The 20,640-nt window shown below is 55.5% G+C and overlaps 4 protein-coding genes across 4 annotated transcripts; 2 read left to right on the top strand and 2 right to left on the bottom strand.

Annotated features, from left to right (window-relative positions):
• Nucleotides 1-6,603: 6,603 nt before the first annotated feature.
• Nucleotides 6,604-7,742, top strand: COL26b_001334 (uncharacterized protein; the record flags this gene model as incomplete). The annotated part of the gene is made up of 2 exons (XM_053174287.1): nucleotides 6,604-6,641; nucleotides 6,692-7,742. 2 exons carry the CDS (start codon nucleotides 6,604-6,606, stop codon nucleotides 7,740-7,742), a joined length of 1,089 nt encoding a protein of 362 aa, XP_053041597.1.
• A 721-nt stretch (nucleotides 7,743-8,463) lies between these two features.
• Nucleotides 8,464-10,107, bottom strand: COL26b_001333 (uncharacterized protein; the record flags this gene model as incomplete). The annotated part of the gene is made up of 2 exons (XM_053174286.1): nucleotides 8,464-9,806; nucleotides 9,867-10,107. The coding sequence occupies 2 exons, from the start codon at nucleotides 10,105-10,107 to the stop codon at nucleotides 8,464-8,466; spliced, it is 1,584 nt and encodes a 527-aa protein (XP_053041596.1).
• Nucleotides 10,108-12,082: 1,975 nt separating this feature from the next.
• On the bottom strand, nucleotides 12,083-13,504 carry COL26b_001332 (uncharacterized protein; the record flags this gene model as incomplete). Its single annotated transcript, XM_053174285.1, has 1 exon — nucleotides 12,083-13,504. The coding sequence occupies one exon, from the start codon at nucleotides 13,502-13,504 to the stop codon at nucleotides 12,083-12,085; it is 1,422 nt and encodes a 473-aa protein (XP_053041595.1).
• A 5,191-nt stretch (nucleotides 13,505-18,695) lies between these two features.
• COL26b_001331 (uncharacterized protein) lies at nucleotides 18,696-19,545 on the top strand (the record flags this gene model as incomplete). Its single annotated transcript, XM_053174284.1, has 2 exons — nucleotides 18,696-19,405; nucleotides 19,473-19,545. The coding sequence occupies 2 exons, from the start codon at nucleotides 18,696-18,698 to the stop codon at nucleotides 19,543-19,545; spliced, it is 783 nt and encodes a 260-aa protein (XP_053041594.1).
• Between the last annotated feature and the right edge of the window lie 1,095 nt (nucleotides 19,546-20,640).

Raw genomic sequence — 20,640 nt, 5'->3', positions numbered from 1 at the left:
CTATGAGTGGAGGCTAAATTTGAAGTCATAGAGATAGTTATGTCATATCCATGAACATGCAGACTTGACTGACTAGTGATATGGCCAAAAGGACTCACCTGCAGCGGATGGGGCACGAAAACTCAGGTAACCCCAAGCGCGCAAGCAAGGCATCATACCGCCCCATCCCATTTGCCCACATCCCGAATTGCCCTGCTGGGCTGAATTACTTCCACCGGACGTCGAGATTATGTCCACAAAAGGAAGAAGCTTGATTCAAGCCAACTTGTAATTACTGAATAATAAGGCCACCAACCCAATGACGATGGTGATGTATCACTCAGCAGCACGACGGTGTTGACTAAGCCTGTGCGAGGCGCAGACTCGCCGACTCTCGGCACACACACATTGGACACACGTGTCTGATGCCAAGCACCGGCCACAGCAAATCAACAGCGGCAGCAGGAGATGACATGACGGGACATCATGCCACCAAGCCGTGGCCACAAGCCAACATCGCCTCGGGACAGTGATACTGTATGCGAGCAAAAGCGACAACAGCTTTTCTAGTTTGCCGTTGTGGTAAGACTAGGGCGGGTGGAACGTCGCAAGACCCGAAAGCGAAAACTCCAGAGACGAGTAAGTTGACCGCACATCTTTCGGTCCGCGAGATTGCCAAGAAATCCCATATCACCATACGTTATCGACTTTCATCAGGCTGGAGGCGGGTTGAATAGATAGGTTAGTCTCAGTTGGTCCCTCCAAGTTCCTTAAGCTTAACAAAGGTGAACCGGGCGATCTCGGCGGTGGCCATCTGCGGTGATTAATATCGACTGTGCAAGGGGGGGATTTTAATTGTCGCCTGGTAGGATTTTGATCATCGGCAGGCTCAGCAATACGGATTAGAGTTGAAGCGGTGGCTGGGCGTACAAGGCACCTGAGCAATGCATAATCCAATCCTTGACTTTATCTCTCTCTGGTGGAATTTGACGGTTCGGAACCTATCCGTAGGCAGGTCGCCCCGAATCATTGAGAGAGAGAAAAAAAAAATCAATTGCCGGAGCGAGTGTCCGGCCGCCGCGCTCTGAGCTGTCGCGACATGTCTTGGCGCGCAGGGCGATAGTGTGATTTAGTTTTTGCGCTGCTGCAAAGAGAGGTTGCAGCAAACATCTGGCGGTGGACAGGACGGTAGGCTCTGTTTGGGTGTGTCCCGTCCGTTACACTTGGCTACTTCTGACCCGTTTCCCGCTTGACTGCTTCATTACGAAGAAGATGATCTTGCCCATGTCACTCGTCTCAAGTCTAACGTGTCCTCTTTGTGATCCTGCTGCTCTACGGGATACATCGCTGAAGTTTCGTGACGGAGCCAGAAATGAACTCTGTCGTCATTCTGACAGGGGCCGTGGCTCCGAACAGACGGGGGAACATTTTTTGGTCAGTGGCTGGCTGCCTGTAGTGCGTGGGAGGCTGGAATGGAGGCGGAATGGAGGGGGGCACGGGCTCGCGGGAATTAGACGAAAGAAAACGGTCCATCACACTGTTCAGAAGCAGCGCCCGTTCAAAGGAGGACCGGATCCCCGATGGATGGATAGACCCAGCGCCGTTGGATCGGCAGGCGGCCCTGTGATGAGAAACGCCGCGACTTCGTGCCTGTGAGCTGCTGACAGGACCGGCCTCATTTGAACGTCCTCCGGGCCCGTGGAAGGGGATCCGGGGGTCCGAGTCAGGGGGAGGGCCAGGGGATTTAGGAGGTGACAAGACGGAATGACAAGACGGTGGACGAGAATGGGGATCTCGCAGGAGGGGACACAGCCTGCCCCAAGCAACACTGCGAGAATAAAAAGTCTCCAAAAACGCCAAGGGACCAAAGACGCCAAGACGTTGGACGTGAAAAACGTGGAAAGAGGCGTTGGGAGACCGAAGAGCGAGCAGTATCTTGGCCCTTGGGGCTTTTGGGGAGGGGGAACTGGAGAGGGGGAACGGAGTGCCCGAGGACGAGTGACTTCAAGCGCCTTGTAAAGCGGAGGCCTCTGGCGGAGAATGGGGAAGATCTTGTACGCTTCTTGGACATAACCACCCCGCTTTTCTTTTTCATCGGTGGCTCTCCCATTGCTCTTGGCAGACAGTCAAGCTTGGCGGTAGAGTCACCGGAAGTCACTGCCTCAGCGTGTGGACTGGGACGAGTGACTTGTGTGAGCTGTATGCTTGGCTCGAGTTGAGGTGAGCTAGTTCTATGAGTGGTGAGTGAGTGGTTGTGTTGCACACTGCGACCCGCGTCCTGCATCTGCGTCCTGCGGCTTCAGTGTCCTGCGTCTGCACCTCGTCTCGTTCCATGTCAACAGACAACCAGCCTACTGCTGGAAATGCGACTACTGCGGCAGGCTGCTCTTTCTGGGCTGACCGGCTGGGTCCCTCACCTCCCAATCCGCATCGCCCGAGTCCTCCTGCTCACCCATTTCTCGCCTCTTCAGTTCAAGTCAGACGGTTCCCGTCACCGAGCTGGACTGCAGTCCCGGGACGGGCTCCCAGCGAATGGGCATGGCTGGCTGGGGCGGCACAACGTCCGTTTTGTGGGTTGATAGGGTCCACCGATGCACACACGGAACGAGAATGAAGAGGAGAAAAAGAGCAGCTTGCACCCGCGGAACGGGCGAGGGCACTCCGATAGACGGCCGGGTAAAAAAGACCGATCTTACGGCTTGTTCGTCAGACGAGGCACGAGGGATGATTGTGGTTGATGGGACATAACATGGAACATGGAGTCGACGAGGTGAAGGATGAATGATCGTCTCAATATGTCGGTGACAATAGCGCAGGCGTCGGCGAATATCATCAGCCGGTTGATCGCTCTAGGATCACAATGCCTCCTCGCACATATGCTCCTTTAGAACGGGACAAAATATTGCCAAAATTTCGATCGGATATGATAATAGGTTGCGGCAAGAAACAAGGCCGCCACCAGACCCTCAATCGCATTAATGCCAACTCCGCTTGGCAGGCATGTCTTAAACGTTGGGTGAAGCCGCTCATGATGGGCACCACCCCCAACCTCTGTGGCGCCACACGCACACACACTTTCAGGTGTATCTGGGTCTTTCTCTCGCTCTCTTCCCCCCACCGCCTTGGCGAGTGTTGCTCTGAGATTATCCCCGAGTGCATGTGTGTGTGCATCGTGACATTGCCAAGCGGTGAAATGTAGCTGGCCCGGCACTGCAATGTTTGTGTGTTGATGATCACCACACTGTCTCGGTTTTATTGCGAGTCGCACGAGCCTCAATTTACGGGCGGCACATCAGTCTCGCGGGTTCATCAAGCGAGCATCTTCCTTTGACGAGGCACCGTCTTGGACAGTTTTGAGAGCATGCAAACAAAAAAAACCCCCGGGAACACCGTATCGGAAACGATGGAACAGTTGCGTCCCATTCTGAGAAAACCCCGAGGAGAAAATCGAAGCATTTTTCGAGGTCCACCGCCCGGCATGCACAGAACCGTCCAGGAACAGCTTGGAGCCGGCGGCAGTGCAGTGTAGCGTAGCGGTACGCGGGAACTCTGACAGGTCGGCCTGGAGCGCGACAACCCATGAGCGTTCTCCATTTCTTCGAGCAGTTGGTCTCCATCGAATCCATGATCCATCGTTATCCCAACCCCATGCAACCTCTCTGTCTGTGTTCTCTGGCCCTCTGCGGCGTGGTGATCGATGGCCGGAGGAAGTGGACGATGTCCCTCTTGGGGCACACCGGCTGCGGTTTGACGCCGGTGATTGGGCAGGGCGAGGGCTTGGGGGCTGGACGATGGAACCAGGAAGACAAGCACTATCGTGCTGGCCCTGCCCACCCCACGCATCTCATTGAAGAGGACCTGGTGGTGAGTGGTTTTGGTGAAAGAGCAAGGGCAGACGAGAGACCTGAAGCGACGTCTGGGGCGGTGATGGGGGTCTGTTGGGAGTTGTCTGGAGACTCAGGCCGGCTCTTGGGTCTTGGTCGCTTCAATTTTTCAATATTCACGAGTCAATTGTAACAGCGAGATTCTCATACAACACTGAAGCATTCTCTTTCTTCACTGACGGAGGAACATTGAGAGAGAAATACGTACCGAAGAGTCGAGTGTCCACAGACTCCAAGGTGTGCATCCGCTAATACTGTTTGTGTCTAGCATCATTTTCCTTCCACCTTCCATGATTCCACCGCCATGTACCCCGTCGCACAACCAGCAGCGAGAGATACCTCATTCCGCTCCTCCCACAGCTTCCATCGAATCATGACGTCCTAAATCAGCCTTCCGCTTGGTATTGCGGGGCAGGTCTGGCCACTGTAGCCCAATAACAACGGCGTCTGGCTGAGAGGGAGACTCTGTTTCTCTGTTTTGCTCGTGCCGCTGGACGCTAGAGAAAGCAGCAGAACAGGTTCAGGTTCACTTCACTCTACAGTCTACACTAGCTGGGTCTGCTGGTGTGTCTGGAGTCTGAGTCTGAGTCTGGTCTGGTCTGGTCTGGTCTGGTCTGCTTCTCGACACTGCATTGCATGCCGCCTCCTCTTCCTCCTCCTCTGACCTTTGGATCCTTCTTCTTGCTTGGTCTCTTGGCTCTCGTTGAAGCTTGGCAGCGGTGCTCTTGGCGCAATCTTTGGGAAAAGGTTGGAGGGCCCAGCTCCATGGGCCGTTGTCATTGGACATTGTGACCCGTTTCTGGGTCCAAGATACCCAGCTTTCCTTCTCTTCCCCCCTCCACCCCGGTCACCACCGACGCCAGGCCCTTTGCCAATGCCAGGTTGCCCCCCTCGCTCTTTGCTTTTGCCCCATCCACCGTCCCTGCTGGTTCTGCTTCTGTTGTGTTTCTCTGTCTTTGCCTCTGTCTGCTGCCCCTCCGCCGGCTGCTGCTGCTGGTTTGCTGGCGGCGGGCGGGTGATCCTGTACATACACAAACAAGCCCAGCCGGCCCAGGTATTCATTCGTTCAGCCAACAATATCAGCGTAACAGACGCCTCCAGCCATCATAATCGTTTCTTGCATGCTCTGTCTGTCTGCCCTTGTTTGCTGCTGCTGCTGCTACTGCGGCATGGAATCGGGATAAGCTTGTCTGTGTCTCTCTCTCCGTTCCCATTCGTTCAATCTTCCATCTGTCCCTCCATCCACCCAGGTCCCATTCCAATTCTCATCCATCCATCCATCATTATCCCATCCCATCCCATCCCCATCCCGCCCATGACCACCACCACCGCCAGGCCCTTGTCCATGTCCATCATACCAACCGTATCTTCCGATACCTCGCCCCAAGGAACGCTCTCCGCTCTCCGCCCTCTCCCACCACCCGACCTCGACCACGCCCAAACCGAACCGTGCTAGACTCAAATCTGTGCTCGTCCCAAAAAAATTAAACGGTTCTACCCAACCCAACCAACGGAAGGGAAACTCAACCTTGAAAGCAGTCCACCACCAGACGAAACCGAACCCGCCAGGCGACCGGTGCCAACTTTCTTTCAAGCTCCTCCCAGCCCAGCTTGTCCAGCTTATTCCCAGCAATCACCACCACATTCGTAGCATCGAACGAACGAAGCGTTGCATTGGGGAAAACATCTGCTCAGTGCGCTCAGCCCTTAGCCTCCGCTATTCCGTTCCGCCCTTTGTGACGTCGATTGGCGAAAAGGAAACGATTCAACACCACCACCGCCAGTCCACTACCGGCTGCACACACGACCACCGCGCACCCGAAACATCATCCCATACCGCACCCTCCGCCGCATCGCGACTAGACGCAGAAAACGTCTATCCCTCTCGAGTCGAACATCGCGAACGACGACGTCGACGCTCGAACAGCTGTACCGCAGCTCTACTTGCGCGAACTCTCCCCGTAAACCGCCGCCGAACCTGCCGAACGAACCTCGAGTCCCGCGCTTCCCCCTCTCTCCCCCCTCTGGTTCGAACAAAACAACACCCAACACGGCCGACAACATAGCGTCTCGCCAGGGATCGGGCCAGACGACGAGGACTCTTCCCCCCGAACCCAAGGGGTTTAAACACCTCACCTCCTCGTCGATGGCTTTTTTGACCAAGAACATCTGGCCCAAAGATGGGAGGAACCGATCGCATATCCCGGCCATGCCGGTGTGGATTGCAGGCGTCAGGATAGCACAGCTCGTAAGGAAACACCGCCACCACCACCCGTTCCGCTCCGCTCCCGGCCTCGATGTGCAGCACGCGACATTTGCACAGCAAAAGATCTCGGAAATGCACGCATCTTGGGAGCTGGAGCTTGTTTTGAGGAACGTCATGTTGATGGTTTTATGTGGAATTGCAGGTCCTTTCGATTGCGACATTAGTGGTGACCGTGTACGGCCTGACCACCATGCAGAAAGCGACAAACTATCGCAGGATAACGGTATGGCTCTTGCACATGAACAAAACTATCTTGCGCCTGGACAAATGCTCCTGCGCGCACAGCCTAAACTTTTTGGCTAACGTATTGCGTCTTGTATCTTGCAGTCCTTCAGCGGCACTGAAGGTTTCCGTATGTCACACCACCCACATCTGCTCATCATCAATTCGTGTACTGACATTCTGTTGGCAGCGCTTTCGTGGTTTGCTTTTGCTTGGACCTTCTCCTACCTGGCATGGCTAGGCGTCGCAGTAATGTTCATCCCTATGATGTACAACTGCTGGGTGCATCTGTGAGTTGTCTTCATCCGTGGTCGCTGCGCCCATCTCTAACGAATCACAGTGGTCTTGAGCTGCTCACCGTCGTGTTTTGGATGATCACTATGGCTCTACTGGCCAGCCACGCCGACGACCTCGACTCTCTCGATGCCTTCATTGTCACTTTCGGCCCCAAGTATGAAGTGTACTACAAGATGAATGTTGAACCTTTCGCCGAAGGCTTCGTAGCCGCCACATATGCCGGGACTGCCCTATCGACCGTCAACTTTGTTCTTTTCATCCTCACCATCGCAATCTTTGGTGAGTTCATGCCCCACGCTCATTCAAAGACCTGTCGCGAGATTCGGTCTCATTCCCTTGGCATTGAGAACACCCAACTGACCTCTCCAGGCCGCGCCCTCCACGCTTACCGCAAAGCCAACCTCGAAAAGGCCCCCAGCACAACCGACTCTCAGAAGACGATCCAAGCCGAGGGTGACAAGATGGTCGCCTCACCACAAATGACATCCGCAATCCCCGCATACATCCACTGGCAACACAACAACAACCAGTACCACCCGCAACACCAGCAGACATACGCCTACTACGCCCAGCCATACGCGCAATCGCCGCACTCGCAAACGAACCCCTCGCCGCCGAATTCCGTCCCGCCGCACGGGTTCCAGCCGGCGTACTTCCCCAACCCGCAATGGCTGCCCCAGCCACCACCACCTCAACACCAACCACAACCGCAACCGCAGCAACCGCCCCCCGAAGGCGGCGTCTGGCCACAGCAGAACTACACCATGTACCAGCAACAAGTGCCCATCGCCCCCCAGCACACGGGCCAGACGGGCACCGACCTCGGCACGCCGCAGTTCCCGATGGTGAGCCCCGTGGCCGCCACCAAGTCCGACTACCAAGGCGTCTACCCGACGCCGCCGCCGGGAAGCACGACGACGTCCGGAGGGGTACAGCACGGCTACATGGCGCCTCCGCAGCCGCCGCCGCCGCCGCCGCCACCACCGGCGCTGATACCCGGGTCGGCGCAGTCGCCGGTCGAGTTGAACGACGGGTTGGGCGAGCCGGGTATGCCTGCGGAGCTGCCGAACGATCCGCCCAGGTCACCGAGATGACAACGATCATGAGAGTTTTTATTTCACAACTTTGAAGAGCAGCTGGGATTTTGTTTGATTTTCTTTTTCTCCGGCCTGTATCAGGTCACCCGGGACACACGAACTTTTAACGAATTTCGGAAAAAACGACTTCTACGGCGCACAACTTATTTTCGTCTTCATTATTTCATTGGGCGCGGCAAGACACATGCATAGAGAACGGCGTTCTGGGAGATTACTGGGGGAAACCGGCGCAAATAAGAGCCCGCTTGCACAGCAGCTTAAGCATGGTTCTGGATTCTCGCCAACCTTTTTGATCGAATTCATTTTCTCATTTTCAACGGCCGGGGAACAGGGATCATCGAACCTCACCCTTTTACGACGAACCGAGGGCGGAGCCGACGGAAAAAAGAAGCGGGACAGGGGGCCTCGTTGAGTTTTTTTCTTTGGAACCAACCGCGGCGAAAAAGAACGGTTTGCCTTCGTTGTATTTCTAGTTTAGATGGACGTCCCCTTTGAGGGGTGACTGGGGTTCATGATGCTTAATCCATGATAAACCCTCCCGATTTACGACCGATCGGGGGGACCATCTTTTGACTGATGCTGCTGGTACGATTTCAGTGACGTTCGCGCGATTGAATACGCCGTACTGAGTGATTGCGAGACGTGACGGAGGGAAGATTCATTCAATTACAACTATCATTACGACTGTCAACTCAGCGACTATATTTGCCGCAGGTCCTCAGTAAACATAGCGGAAGTACGGGTTCTCCTTATCAGTCAAATCCTGGAACGCAAGCTTCGCCCTCTCCTCTTCATCAACCGGCAATGCATCGCGCTTCTTGTTCTCGCTCCAGAGAACATAGTACAGCGCCCCCGAGGCCAGGATGCAGATGACGTAGCAAATAATCAGACCCAGCCAGAGCTCGGGGTAATGCGCCGCCTTGCTCTGCGACTTGACCAGCTGTGGCCCGACGATGTTGCCCACGCAGTACGCCACGAAGATGGTTGCGGCCATGAAGCTCTTCTTAGTGTGCCCGGCCACATTAGACATGCCGAGCGTGATGATGAGGCTCACCACACCGCCGAAGAAGCCCGTCAGCGAGTAGCCCACCACAGGCGCCGCGGCGTGGCGCGTCCACGCGGACTTCCAGATGAGCGCGCAGCCTGCGATGACGGGGAGGCAGCACACCACGAGCATGAGGATGCGGACGTTCGGGATGCGGGTGCCGAGGTAGCCCGTCGCGAGGATGACGAGGAAGCACAGCCCGCCGAGGGGGAACTGGAACAGGATCGACTCGAGGGAGGTCCAGCCGAAGGTGGACACGATGAGCGGGCCGAAGCCGGAGACGGCGCCGTTCATGGTGTAGGCGGAGGCCATCATCAGCGCGACGAGGTAGACCTTCACGTCGGCGAGGGCCTCGCGGAGCTGGGCGGGCTTGAACTTTGTGCAGCGGACGCCGGTCTGGCCGTAGCGCAGGCGCTCAACAGCGGCGAAGCGCTCGTCGCGGGTGAGGAACCAGGCTGAGACGGGGGAGTTGGGCAGGACAAAGCAGAAGACGCCGAAGAGGAAGGTCAGGCAGCCGGCGAGGAGGTAGATGTACTGCCAGGGGCGAAGGTCGCCGGCGCGGATCTGGGCGAAGGCGTAGTTGAGGGCGCCGCCGACGATGGTGAAGAGGCCGGTAGAGGAGAACCACCAGCTTTGGCGGAGGGACTGCTCCTGCTGGGTGTAGTAGCCGGAGACGATGCACATGAAGCCGGTGGGGATGATGGACTCGACGAAGCCGAGGAAGAAGCGCTGGGCGTAGAGGCCATGGTGCGAGGTCACGGCGGCGGTGAGCATGCAGATGCCGGACCAGAAGATGACGACGGCGCCGAGGATGCGGCCGATGTCCAAACGCTGGAGGGCGTAGGTCATGGGGTAGAGACCGGCGAGCATGCCGAAGTAGAAGAGGGAGGTGGCCCATGAGAGGCGGGATGTGTCGACGCCGCCGGGGGGGGTTGGGACGGAGAGGTGGAGGTCGGAGGTCATGCCGAAGAGGACTGCTGAGCCGAGAATGGCTTTGTCGTAGTACACGAGTCCATCTGTTGAGATGTTAGATGAGCTGGTTTGAGATGAGACGGGTGATGGGAATGAGTACGAACATCCGAAGATCATGGCGGGGATGAGGAACCAGTCAATCTTGCGCACCGCGCGAGCGGCGACGGCGGGGTCAAAGTCTTGAGCATGTGTGCCGACCATCGCAAGGGCATCGTCGTCGCCGGCACAGGGCGGGTGGCCGTCGGTCGGCGCGGGAGCCTCGACATCGGCGCCCGCTCCGGCGTCTAGGGGCCCGGCGGCGGCTGCTGTCCGGGCGGTGGTGGCGACATGCTTTTCGGGGGCCATCGCGGGATGAGACGAAACCTCGCAGCGAGGACCTTGTATCCGAAGGGGAGGGAGGATACGTAGCCGACCTCGTTACTTTTGGAGGAATCGAGACGGATTTGATGTGGTGGATGAGTGAGCTGAACTCTGGCTAGTCCGTATCTCACTTTGTCATTGGCGAGGGATCCCTTTGCGTGGATTGTAGTATGGCAAAAGTCGCCTCAGGACAGGCTGGGGTGGCGGTGGTTGTGTTGGTGGCAGCTTGAGATGAAAAATTTCATGAGCGAACCATCTTGGCGATGTGGTTGACGGACTCTTCCGCCGGTCTTAATTAACTCGCGGCTCTTTTTCTTGACATTCAACCCCACGTCACATCTGCTTCCGCTTCGACGATCGTTGGTTCCCAGCGGAGAGGTAGCGAAGAAAACCTGACGACCGGGGGGTTGCCAAAGCCATTTCCAACCGCCATCCTGGACCATTTTTCTCGCACTTGATCCGCTAAACGGGTCTGGGAATGAGCGGATTTGGGCAAATTTCTGCAGCGTGCAGATGTCTCGCTTGGGCTAAAGAGGGGACTGGAGAGAGACGACGATTGGACGCGGGAGAGAACACGGTCTGGGCCGCGGGTACAGTCGGAGATGGGGGGCCGAACTCGGCGGGTGGGATTCGCGGGTTATTAGGATTGCGGCGAGTTGGGTGAATTGCCGGGGGCTACGGGGCTGAAAGTGAGTGGTTTTGTGTCTAGAATGTGTGATGGGATGAGGCTGTTTTGTGTAGGGTTTTGAACCATATTAAACGCGGATATGAAATGTCAGAGTCTCACAGTGGGATGGAGGCAGTTGGGATGGATTGGGGAATCGGGGAGAGCCGCCCGGGATGGGTGAGTGAGGGATGCTGAGTGAGATTGGGCTTGGTATCGTCGATTGAGTGGCAACGGCGGGTAATCTAAAAAGATCCTGAGACTTCAATTGCTCTCTATGACGGCACAGTTCTTGTTTTATGTTCAGTCGAGATCATCAAATGAGAGAATAATCGTTTTCATGAGTAGTTTGGTGGTACTGAGTGAGAATCTGGAGTGAGACTGAACGCTCTCGGGAATCGCTGAGAGCTATCCACCGCGGAAACATCTCCCCACAAGGGAAGCTTTGATCATAAACATGATGTGTTCAGCGTCTTTTCCGACATGGGCAGACAACTCAGCAACGAGCTTTGCTCACTGCGCAGCAATGCATTTGTTTGGCAAACACGGAAAGTGACACGAGCGGCTTACTCCATTCTGACTCTCAATGAACCTCGGCGGAGTCTTGACTTTTTATCTGAGGTTTTCCGGACCGTTTCCCCAACAAATGACTAAACCAAGTCCGGATCTGCAGTGACTCCTTCGCGCTGCCGCCCCAAGACCAATCGCACCCTCCCACCCATTACGCCGCCGTGTCCCCAAACTCTCTTTCAGAGCGCGTCTTGCGGTCTATGCTGTGCGAACGTGAAGCCCATGCCTTTGCTTGGCTCGTCTTGGCTTGTCGGGAAGGTCGGCCACCCATCAGTCTGAACGCCTGGGGGAATTGCTGGCTCGCTCACTCGCTAGAGGCCGAGACCGTGGCAGCTGCACCAGGTGCAGACTGTCTGACGGAAGCCGACCGTGTTGAAGCCATCGTGAGACGCGTTTTTCGTCAACCTCACAATGATGTTCACATCCACATTTGCCATCTTCTTGGCCGGCTGGACAAATCTTATGAAGCAACGAGAAAATTGGTTTACTTATTAATCGCAGAATTCTTCCCTCTCGGTATCTTTCCTGGGTCCGACCCAGGCCCTCTTGCCCCCCGTCTTTGTTGTTCCCAACCAGGTCCGCCATAAGTACAAAATCTTGCCCATGCCGATATTAACACTAGGTTACAGTACACGAGAGGTCGTTTCCGCTCCTTGCTGACGCGGCATTCCGTCTCGGTTTGCGTCCTCCGGCAAAATACGGAGGCGCTGTGATTATACACTAGGCTCATTGAATCTTTGCCGCTTCTCTCTCGGCCTTGTTCTCTTTCCACCACTTCTTTTCTCTCTTGATCGCATACTCAATCCAAAATCTCGCAGTCACACCCCAGACGATGATCCAGCCAAATAAGACGCCCAACGACGTGCCAAACGCACGCTCAAACTCCAAGTCCCAGATAATCGCGGCCACATAGCCCAGGTAGCACGAGCACCCGCCGATCCAGAACAGCGTCAGCTCGAGGATCATCTTGCGGAACATCATCGACTTCTTGTACCGCTCGACGTAGCGCTTGCGGAACTCGCGGTTCTGCGCGCCGTCGACGGCGAAGAAGTCCTCGGCGGCGTAGTACACAATGGGCTTGAGCCGCTCGCCCGCCGGGTCCGAGTTGATGCGGATCGGCATCTTGATCGGGATCAGCGTCATCAGCGCGATCGCGTCGAGGATCATGAACATGAAGCCCGGTGAGTAGAGGTACAGCCACTCGACGACGAAGGGGTCGTAGACGGTGGTCGAGCAGACGAAGGGCACCAGCGCGGCGATGAGGCCGAGCGCGTACACCCACGTCGTGGCGTCCAGCTCCCACCAGTGCTTCGACAGCAGCGGCGCGCACTTTTCGTACTTTGCGATGAGGCGGTAGACGCGCACGATGAGGATGTACACCTCGCCGAAACCGAAGGCGATAATGGCAAAACCCAGGATGCGAGACTCGACTGTCTCAACGGCGGGGAGGCCGCACTCGACGCCGGCCTCGTATGCGGGCGCACAGGCGTCGCGGCGACGATTGCGCTGCGCACGGAGCCAACTGTAGTAAATGCAGACTGGGAGAGCTAGATCGAAGAAGAGAATGATGAAGGGGCCGATGGAGATGGAGATGTGCTCCTTCCAGTCCACGTACTTGGTCAGCGGCTCAAGCTCGTCATCGTCGTCGTCATCATCAAGGCCTCTGTCGCCGCCAGGCGTGGTGCCGGCCAGGACTCCTGGGGTCGCCGGGTCAGTCGTTGTCTTGGGCGGCCCTTCGCGTCCCAGCACCTGTGCCGTGCTCTCGCTGACGGCCGTGATGGTAGAATCACGGAATGCCTCACGGTTCTCATCTCCAGGGGCTCGATCCCGGGCAATGGCAGCTTCGGAGGCCGTGTTGGGGGCGTCAGCGACGCCTGGTACTGCTGCCTCGTTGGATCCTCGTCTGCTTCCCTGCTGCGAACCCGTCCCCGCCGGTACGGCTGCCCTGCTCTGCTCGCCGGAAGGTTGCCTGCTGGGTGCCTTTTGAGACGGCGCCTTTACACTCGGTGCCTTGTCTTCTGACGGAGCCTTCGATTGTGAAGTGCCGGGTCTCGTCGGGGCGTCCTCGTACGCCTGCTCCCCCTCGTTGTCGCTGGTGATGTCCGATATCAGCGCCGTCGAAGCGGCCGGATCATTGTCTCCTGGCATTGTGGCGTCTTTGTCGTTGGTCCTGTCTTAAACAGTAACCTGGGTATCGATGAAAAGGGAACTGAAATGGGGGGGGTATCTTGTCAAGAAATGAAATGACAGAATAATAGCTCTTGTACGCGCGCGCTAGACGGACTGCAACGACGACGACAGAAAAATGATTAAAGCTAGCTCAGCTCGGCTCTTGGGGTATGACAGCAGAAAACCAGAGCTCACACCTTACCGTTCGCTCCCAACACAAAGGCCCTGGGATGAGAGACGTCGACTACTTCATATGGAAAGGTGTTCACTGGAAACATGGGAGCAGTGGGCGCAGATCCAAAGCGCACGTCCGCCCGCGCCGTCGCAACACGAATCATGAGGGGAGCATGAAATGCATCGCGACATCAGACGGATGCCTGACCGGCCGGTCCCTGGTTTCGAAAACGTGCCCAGGTTGTATCTGAGCCCATTATTCCATAGGGTGTTCCTTTTCGGGCCCCGAGCAGCATCAGCAGCGGTGTCCTCAGATGCCCCCCCTCAACGCCCCTCCTGGGCGACGGCACTGCTTGCTCGTCGCGTGATTGGCACAGGTCAACATGTGGTGTTGGCTCTTGGTGGATGGTTTCTGCCCCTTGCCAGCAAACTTTGGCCGGCATAAACCCAGAGCTTCGTCTCAATAAGCATCAGCAATGCTACAGACTTTACTTGTCTGTGTTTCTTGTGCAATGTGTGGGAGGGGGGCGAGGGCGAGATGGCTAGGAAAGGGGAGGAGGGAAAAAGGGGGCTACTAGTTTTGACAAGATGGCGCCGTCTACCATCCCCTGCGACGACGGACGCGGCCAAGACCTTTCAACTTCTGTGAGACGACATGTTAAACGTATGGTTTTCCCGGGATCCAGCCACAGCCGGAACGTGAACTTTCGGGGGCATTTGCCTCTCCACGATCGGCACCGGACTCCGTTGCGGAACGTCGATTAGCTCCCGACACAGGGGCCGTCCCTGATATCCTGCTTTGGCCTAGCCCCGGCGCAAACAGCAAGCAACAAGATACAGCCGCGCAGCAATTGGCCAGAAGCACTGAGAGGGAAAACGAGACCGGCGAACCCGGGGCTTCCATGTTCTTGACTCGAGCCCAGAAACGTCTTTGCTCGGTTGTATTGGTGTCTAGCGTCAAACGCTAGTGCGGAGTCAAGTCCGGACATCAGAGCACAAACTGCGAACCCAGCAGCAAACAGAACAGAGCGCAGAAGAGACCAAGCAACTCGCAGTTCAACTGAACGATTTGCTGAATTGGGGGCCTCGCCTGACGGGAGCTCTGGCATAGACGTACGTACCTACAAGGCGTGAGCTGAGCCCAACGGGTGGTGCGTCAACCAGACGAGCTCCATTCATCCCAGAGCTTGCCCATCTTTCCTGGCTGCAACCTGCGGGCCAAGCTGTAATGCAACAGTTGCTCCCATTCCTCCGTCGTGTTCCTGCCATTGTTCCATGACCCCAATTCTGCATTTCCCATGCTGCGAGACTCTCCCATGCCTGCTTCCTCCTCCATGCAGGCATGCCACGACTTCCGCCAAGGTTCTGCCCTGCGCCAATTACATAACGTGCCGTCAACACCCAAGTTGCTGCAGCTTGCAGTGGTCTGACCTTCAGGAGCAGACAGTCGTGTGTGTTGTTTACCTGTGTTGGACAGCCTTCCATCCTTGAACCCAGCCCAAGACCCTCAACCCGCTCTCGCGCCCGTCTGGGTGTGCTTTCCCACGTTCCGGTCCAGGATTGGGCCAGTACGACGGGTTCCAACGCAGGCAAAGCTACGCTACGGCCTCTGCTCAAACAGTGGCCGAATCAAAGAATTGCAGCAACGACGATGGACATTCGGGCAGAATTTCGGACAGAAACGCTGGCCTTCTCCCGAGTGTCCGTCCAGCCCGCTGGGCCGTTACATCCCACCGCAAACCGTGAATCCGTGATCAAGATCTCTAGACTGGGTGATGAAGACAGCCATGAACGTCCGCCCCGTCACAACACGCATGTCCTTCTTCCCCAAACCGAGATCAACCGGGGACTGATGTCGTGGTGACACAGGACACGCAGCATGACTCTCCTGTCATCCAAAGCCCCCTTCCCCCCCCCTTCTTTTAGTCGCGAGGGAATCGTCTCGCATACCACATTACCGGTCCAGGCCACCTGGCACCATCATCACCCTGGGATGCGCCAGTCATGGACCATGACGGCTGCCCCGCGGGTCCCTAGGCCTCCGCCTTTGCAGGTCTCGGAGTTTATAGCTTGATCGCTGTCTGTCTTGTGGGCGCCCGCGTGTAACAGGTTTTACGGGGACTTTCGAGGATCTTGAAGTATGGATAACCCAGACTAAGAAACACGCCCGTCGCTCGATTGTCGCTTGACCGTCGCTTGACGGGCGCCACGCGCAGCCGCCCCCCTTCCGCTAGCCGCCGCGCTTAGGATCTGTCAGATTCCGCTCCTATCAAACCCTGCAGGCTTGCAACCTCACCTTGAAGGATGGTGGTGGCTGATTCGCAGCGTCGCCATCCATCTGACACTTGATCTCGCATCCTCATTCCAACGACCATTTCCCCGTTCCTACGTATGTAACGATGCAATGCACACGTGTCCGGCGGCCGGCCCGCTCGTGACGCTGGCAAGACAAGCTGCAGCCATCAGACGCTCCGCCGTCGCGTTACCGCCATGACACTAGCTGATGGCTAACTTGCTCCCGACATCTGCCTCCGATGCGTCAAGAATGATTCCAAACCCGTTCCATGCCTGAGCGAAATGCACTTTCGTAGCTTTGGCCGCGTTCTAGATGGACGGGAGAAGACTTAGACAGGCTTCAGGTGTACAGACGTGTGTCACATCGAAGATGGGCGCACGCGACTCATGGAGACAGTCAACGTGCAATGCAGTCAGAGCACCGCTGCGCCGGGTCGGGTCTCGGTCGTTACATCCTCAGGGCTGAGTTGCAGCACAAGCGCAGTTTCTCCTTTTTCGTTGAAACCTGAAAACTTATTCTTCGGGAACGATCCCCTTCGTGGAAGTTAATCGTCGCAATGAAATCTTGTTCTCGAATCGCTTTCGGCACGACTGTCAATATTGGGGAAAGTGGACTTGCGGCACGGCTTCATCTCACGGATCCATGGACCGTCTGTGAGATGGTTCATCGCTTCAGACACACGCTTGCCCTCGCACCCGCACAGGGCAAGCGATCTCTCTCCAAACACGTGTTTGGACCTTTAGCGTGCAATAACTTGGGCACGTTGGGCAGCAAAATTTCAGTCCTCCTTTCACCGACTCAGAAAAGGGGGATGATGTCGGCTGCTCCGAGGATGGGCGGTTTCACGACGGGAGGCTTGCGGGCTTGACTTCACTCGAGTGGGGACTGAGTCGGGCGAGCCGGCTTGGACCGACGCCGTTTCGAGTCGGAGGCGGATGCTACCTTATGCTAAATGCATACATAGTTTGGCATATGCTGGCTGTTTGCTAATTAGCGTCGGCATCTTTTCGTCTACTCTTCCTTTCGGATATTTCTAAAACATTTCGTGACATTGAGGTCAAGTAGGATGCAATCCTTGACTGTTAAGTATACGTCAAATTAGGCACCGCAGCCAGATCAGATTCCATTCTGCAGCATGCTTGCCGCGTCGATCCCGCCCGTCGTGCCGTTGACGATGATCCACAAGGCTTGTAACCCGAAGGTCAGGACCCATGCTCGTTCCAAGTGTAATAATTCTAGTATCCTTGGCGTACGAAAGTCGCCTAGCTTGAAATTGCCAAGCAACACATTTAGAGGCCTGTCGGATCCGGGCTGCATATCTCAATGTCATGCAAGAACTTTCTGACGAATATCAATTGCGATTGTAGCACGTAGGGTTTCTTCCCATGTGCTTGTTTGGAAACCTTCGATAGCATTCGCAAGTAGTTAATTTAACACATGTAGGGACACAGTCCGTAACACAGCCGCATATGCCAGGCGCTTCGCAGGCGGTTGCAACAGGCAGCTATCGATACTACAATCAGTAGCCAATGAATTTGACCGGGATGTTTACAGCTGAACAACAACATGCAAGCCACAACAGGAATCACCCAATCAATCACACAATGACTTCCTGCCAAGGCATACTATTGAATGTGCCAAATGGCTCAAATACTCGAGCTTCTGTCTCTCTTTAATAACTTCAATCAGTTTTCTTGCGCCATATTTCTATTGATCCATCTGGAAACAAGTTCACAAGCAATCATGAGCTCTTGGCCATCTGCGGACTCATCACTCGGTCAGACACTTGACGACGTATCAAATCTTCAACCCTTTCAATATGCCCCGCTTCCAATATCTACAAGCATTCGACTCATTGAGATCCTGCCCTCGACTACAGGCACCATTCGGTGCAGAATGACAACCGTAGATCTCGGCGAGCAACCTTCGTACGTCTGTCTATCTTACACCTGGGGCAGCCCGACAACCATCATCGAGGAGCCAGCGCCCGAACCAGAGGGGTACAGAAATCCAGAAGACTTCATCAAGCTGCCGTTTGTATTCGAGTCCAAAGGACCGAGCGGTATCACGATACACAACACTGACTATGCCATGAAATATTACGTCGAGAGACACCCATGGATTCCCCGAATGAGACTCGACACAGCTCCAAAGGAACGGCAGCCGATAGAGCTCGACGGCAGGCTGATCTATGTGCAAGAGAACTTGCATTGCTTTCTCGAGGAGTATGTTTCTTGGAAGCATGGGTTGCAGAACAGGCCGAAACTTGAGAACGAAGAAGAGGCGAATTGGAATCAACACGAGCTTTTCATGAATCCCCTCTGGATCGATGCACTCTGTATCAATCAAGACGACCTAGACGAGAGAGCGTCTCAGGTGCAGTTAATGAGGTCCATCTTTCGAGGCGCAAAGAGGGTCCTGGCTTGGTTGGGGCCTCCAGACGGATTGACCGAAGACGTCATCGCAGGCCTTGGAATACTTTATATGTCCGACCTTGGTACTCGCGAAAGGGGGACGACACTTTCGGACATACCCGGGATGGATCTTGTTCACTGGTTCGCCATCTTTGCGTTCTTCCAACGCTCTTGGTTTCGGCGTGCGTGGGTTACGCAAGAGGCAGCTTCATGGCGCCAGAACGTCATTACCGTCATTCACGGTGGGCATTTGCTACCCTGGGAGTGGATCTGTGCGATCAGCGAAATGTTGAAGAAGTCCGGACTTCAACAGGAACTGCTCAAATTCGGATACAACTTCCTCGACGGCGAGCCTTTGTCTGACAACGTGCGTCAACTCCGAAAGCTATCTGCGTTTGGCGACGGAGTTAGCGAGGACGTCAACACTGACGACTTTGTAAACATTCACGGAAGGGCGAGTGAGGGCATGGACGGCCTGTCTTTCACAAACGCAATCTGGAGCCTTGTGTTTCGTCTTCGGAAGGATGGAGAGAGAATTTACATGGAGGTTCCTCCTCTTCTGCGCGTCCTGGACTTGTTTCGAGGCACAGATGCAACCGATCCGCGCGACAAAGTCTTCGCTTTTCTCAACATCGCGTCAGACGCAGATCAACTGTCATTGGTGCCGGACTATAAGGCCAGCGTACAGAGCGTCTTCAGGAAAACCGCCGAGGCGATCCTCAGAACGACAAAGTCGCTGTCTATTTTCTCGCAGGTGCAAGAGCCCTGCGACACACAGATTCCTCATTTGCCAGGGTGGGTGCCGGACTTCAGCGCCAGACTTTCCTGTGCGCCCCTCGACACAGGAGATGACGACGTGCCGTTCTGCGCTTCAGGGTCTGATAGCGAAGCATGGTATAATATTCATGATGACGATACGATTGAGGTCGAGACTATCGAAGTGGATTTCATCATGACGAGCGAGATGGCTGGCGATAATGCCGAAGACCTACTCCTGTGCGTGTTGAAATCAATGCTCAGAGTTCCGCACCAATACCCAATTGGGAAATTTGAGATACAGCAGGTTGATGTGCCTGCTGATGACGAAAGTTTGTCGGAACGAGCTGAAGCAATACCTCCTCGAAACACACAAGTGAGTCCGAATGATGTCTTGCCAAGCAGGAATACTCCTGAGGTCCAAAGCAATCAGCTCGACTCGAGTGCAGTCGAACATCTGCAAGAATCCACGCTACATCAGTCAATATTGCAGAACAAGCAGCCTTCTCATTTCGAATCTGTCGGTGAGTATTCCGCAACCCTTGGTGAGGGGGACAGAGTCGACACCGAGGCTGGACAGGGTCTCGATGATATCGCGGTACGAACTGCGGACGCTAGTTCGAGAGAGGTCGACGGGCTCGACAGCGTACATTACAGCGTGGGGCGAAGCGAAACATACGAAACACGACCCGTCACTCGGATTGAAGCTATGTGGCGAACGTTAGTCGGAGACATGCTTCCTAGCTCCAGGATAGGCTTCAACCCTGATCCCAAAAGGTTGATGACCCATCCAGCACCACCTTCCCTCGGACATGGATTCTCTAGTTGGATAGAGGCCGGCGTCCTTGAGATGTGGTATCTGTGCCAAAACTTCGGCGCAGACAGCCAAGTTACGGGTGCTGCTTGGCGGCGTGTACTGACGACCCTATCTGCCTATGCCGCAATCTATCGTGAGCGACACATTCCTTTAACAAGAGAAACAATTGAGTTCAGCCTTGAAGCGGACACAATCGAAGAATTGGCTGCGCAGGAGGAAGAAGAGGAGAACTGGATTGGCTTTGCTCTCAGCAACCACAAGTTCTTTCCTTCGGCGTCCAGGCTCAGAAGACTCTTGAACGGAACAAAACCGGCGGGCGACCTCCGGGGTTACGACGGTGACCCCCAAGCTGCCATCAATGGGCAGTGGAGGGAGCACGCGTTAAAAGCCTTCACCAAGGAGGAAAGAGAAGACATAGACTCATTTGAGAAAAGAATGAAAATCATGCTCAAGGGCAGAGGATTGTTCACGACAAGATCAGGCCTTCTAGGAATTGGACCTCGATCCTTGTTTCAGGAGACGAACTGCATTTACCAAGTGCATGTTATGAAGGGCGCCAAAGTTCCGTACGTTCTCGCAAGCTACGATGACGGAACGTACCGGTTGATTGGTGAAGCTTTTGTACATGGGATTATGAATGGAGAGTTGCTTAAACATA

This window comes from Colletotrichum chrysophilum (assembly GCF_026319265.1).
Source record: "Colletotrichum chrysophilum strain AFK26 chromosome Unknown scaffold_6, whole genome shotgun sequence".
Taxonomy (NCBI): Eukaryota; Fungi; Ascomycota; class Sordariomycetes; order Glomerellales; family Glomerellaceae; genus Colletotrichum; species Colletotrichum chrysophilum.
This window is presented reverse-complemented; position numbering and strand designations above follow the sequence as displayed.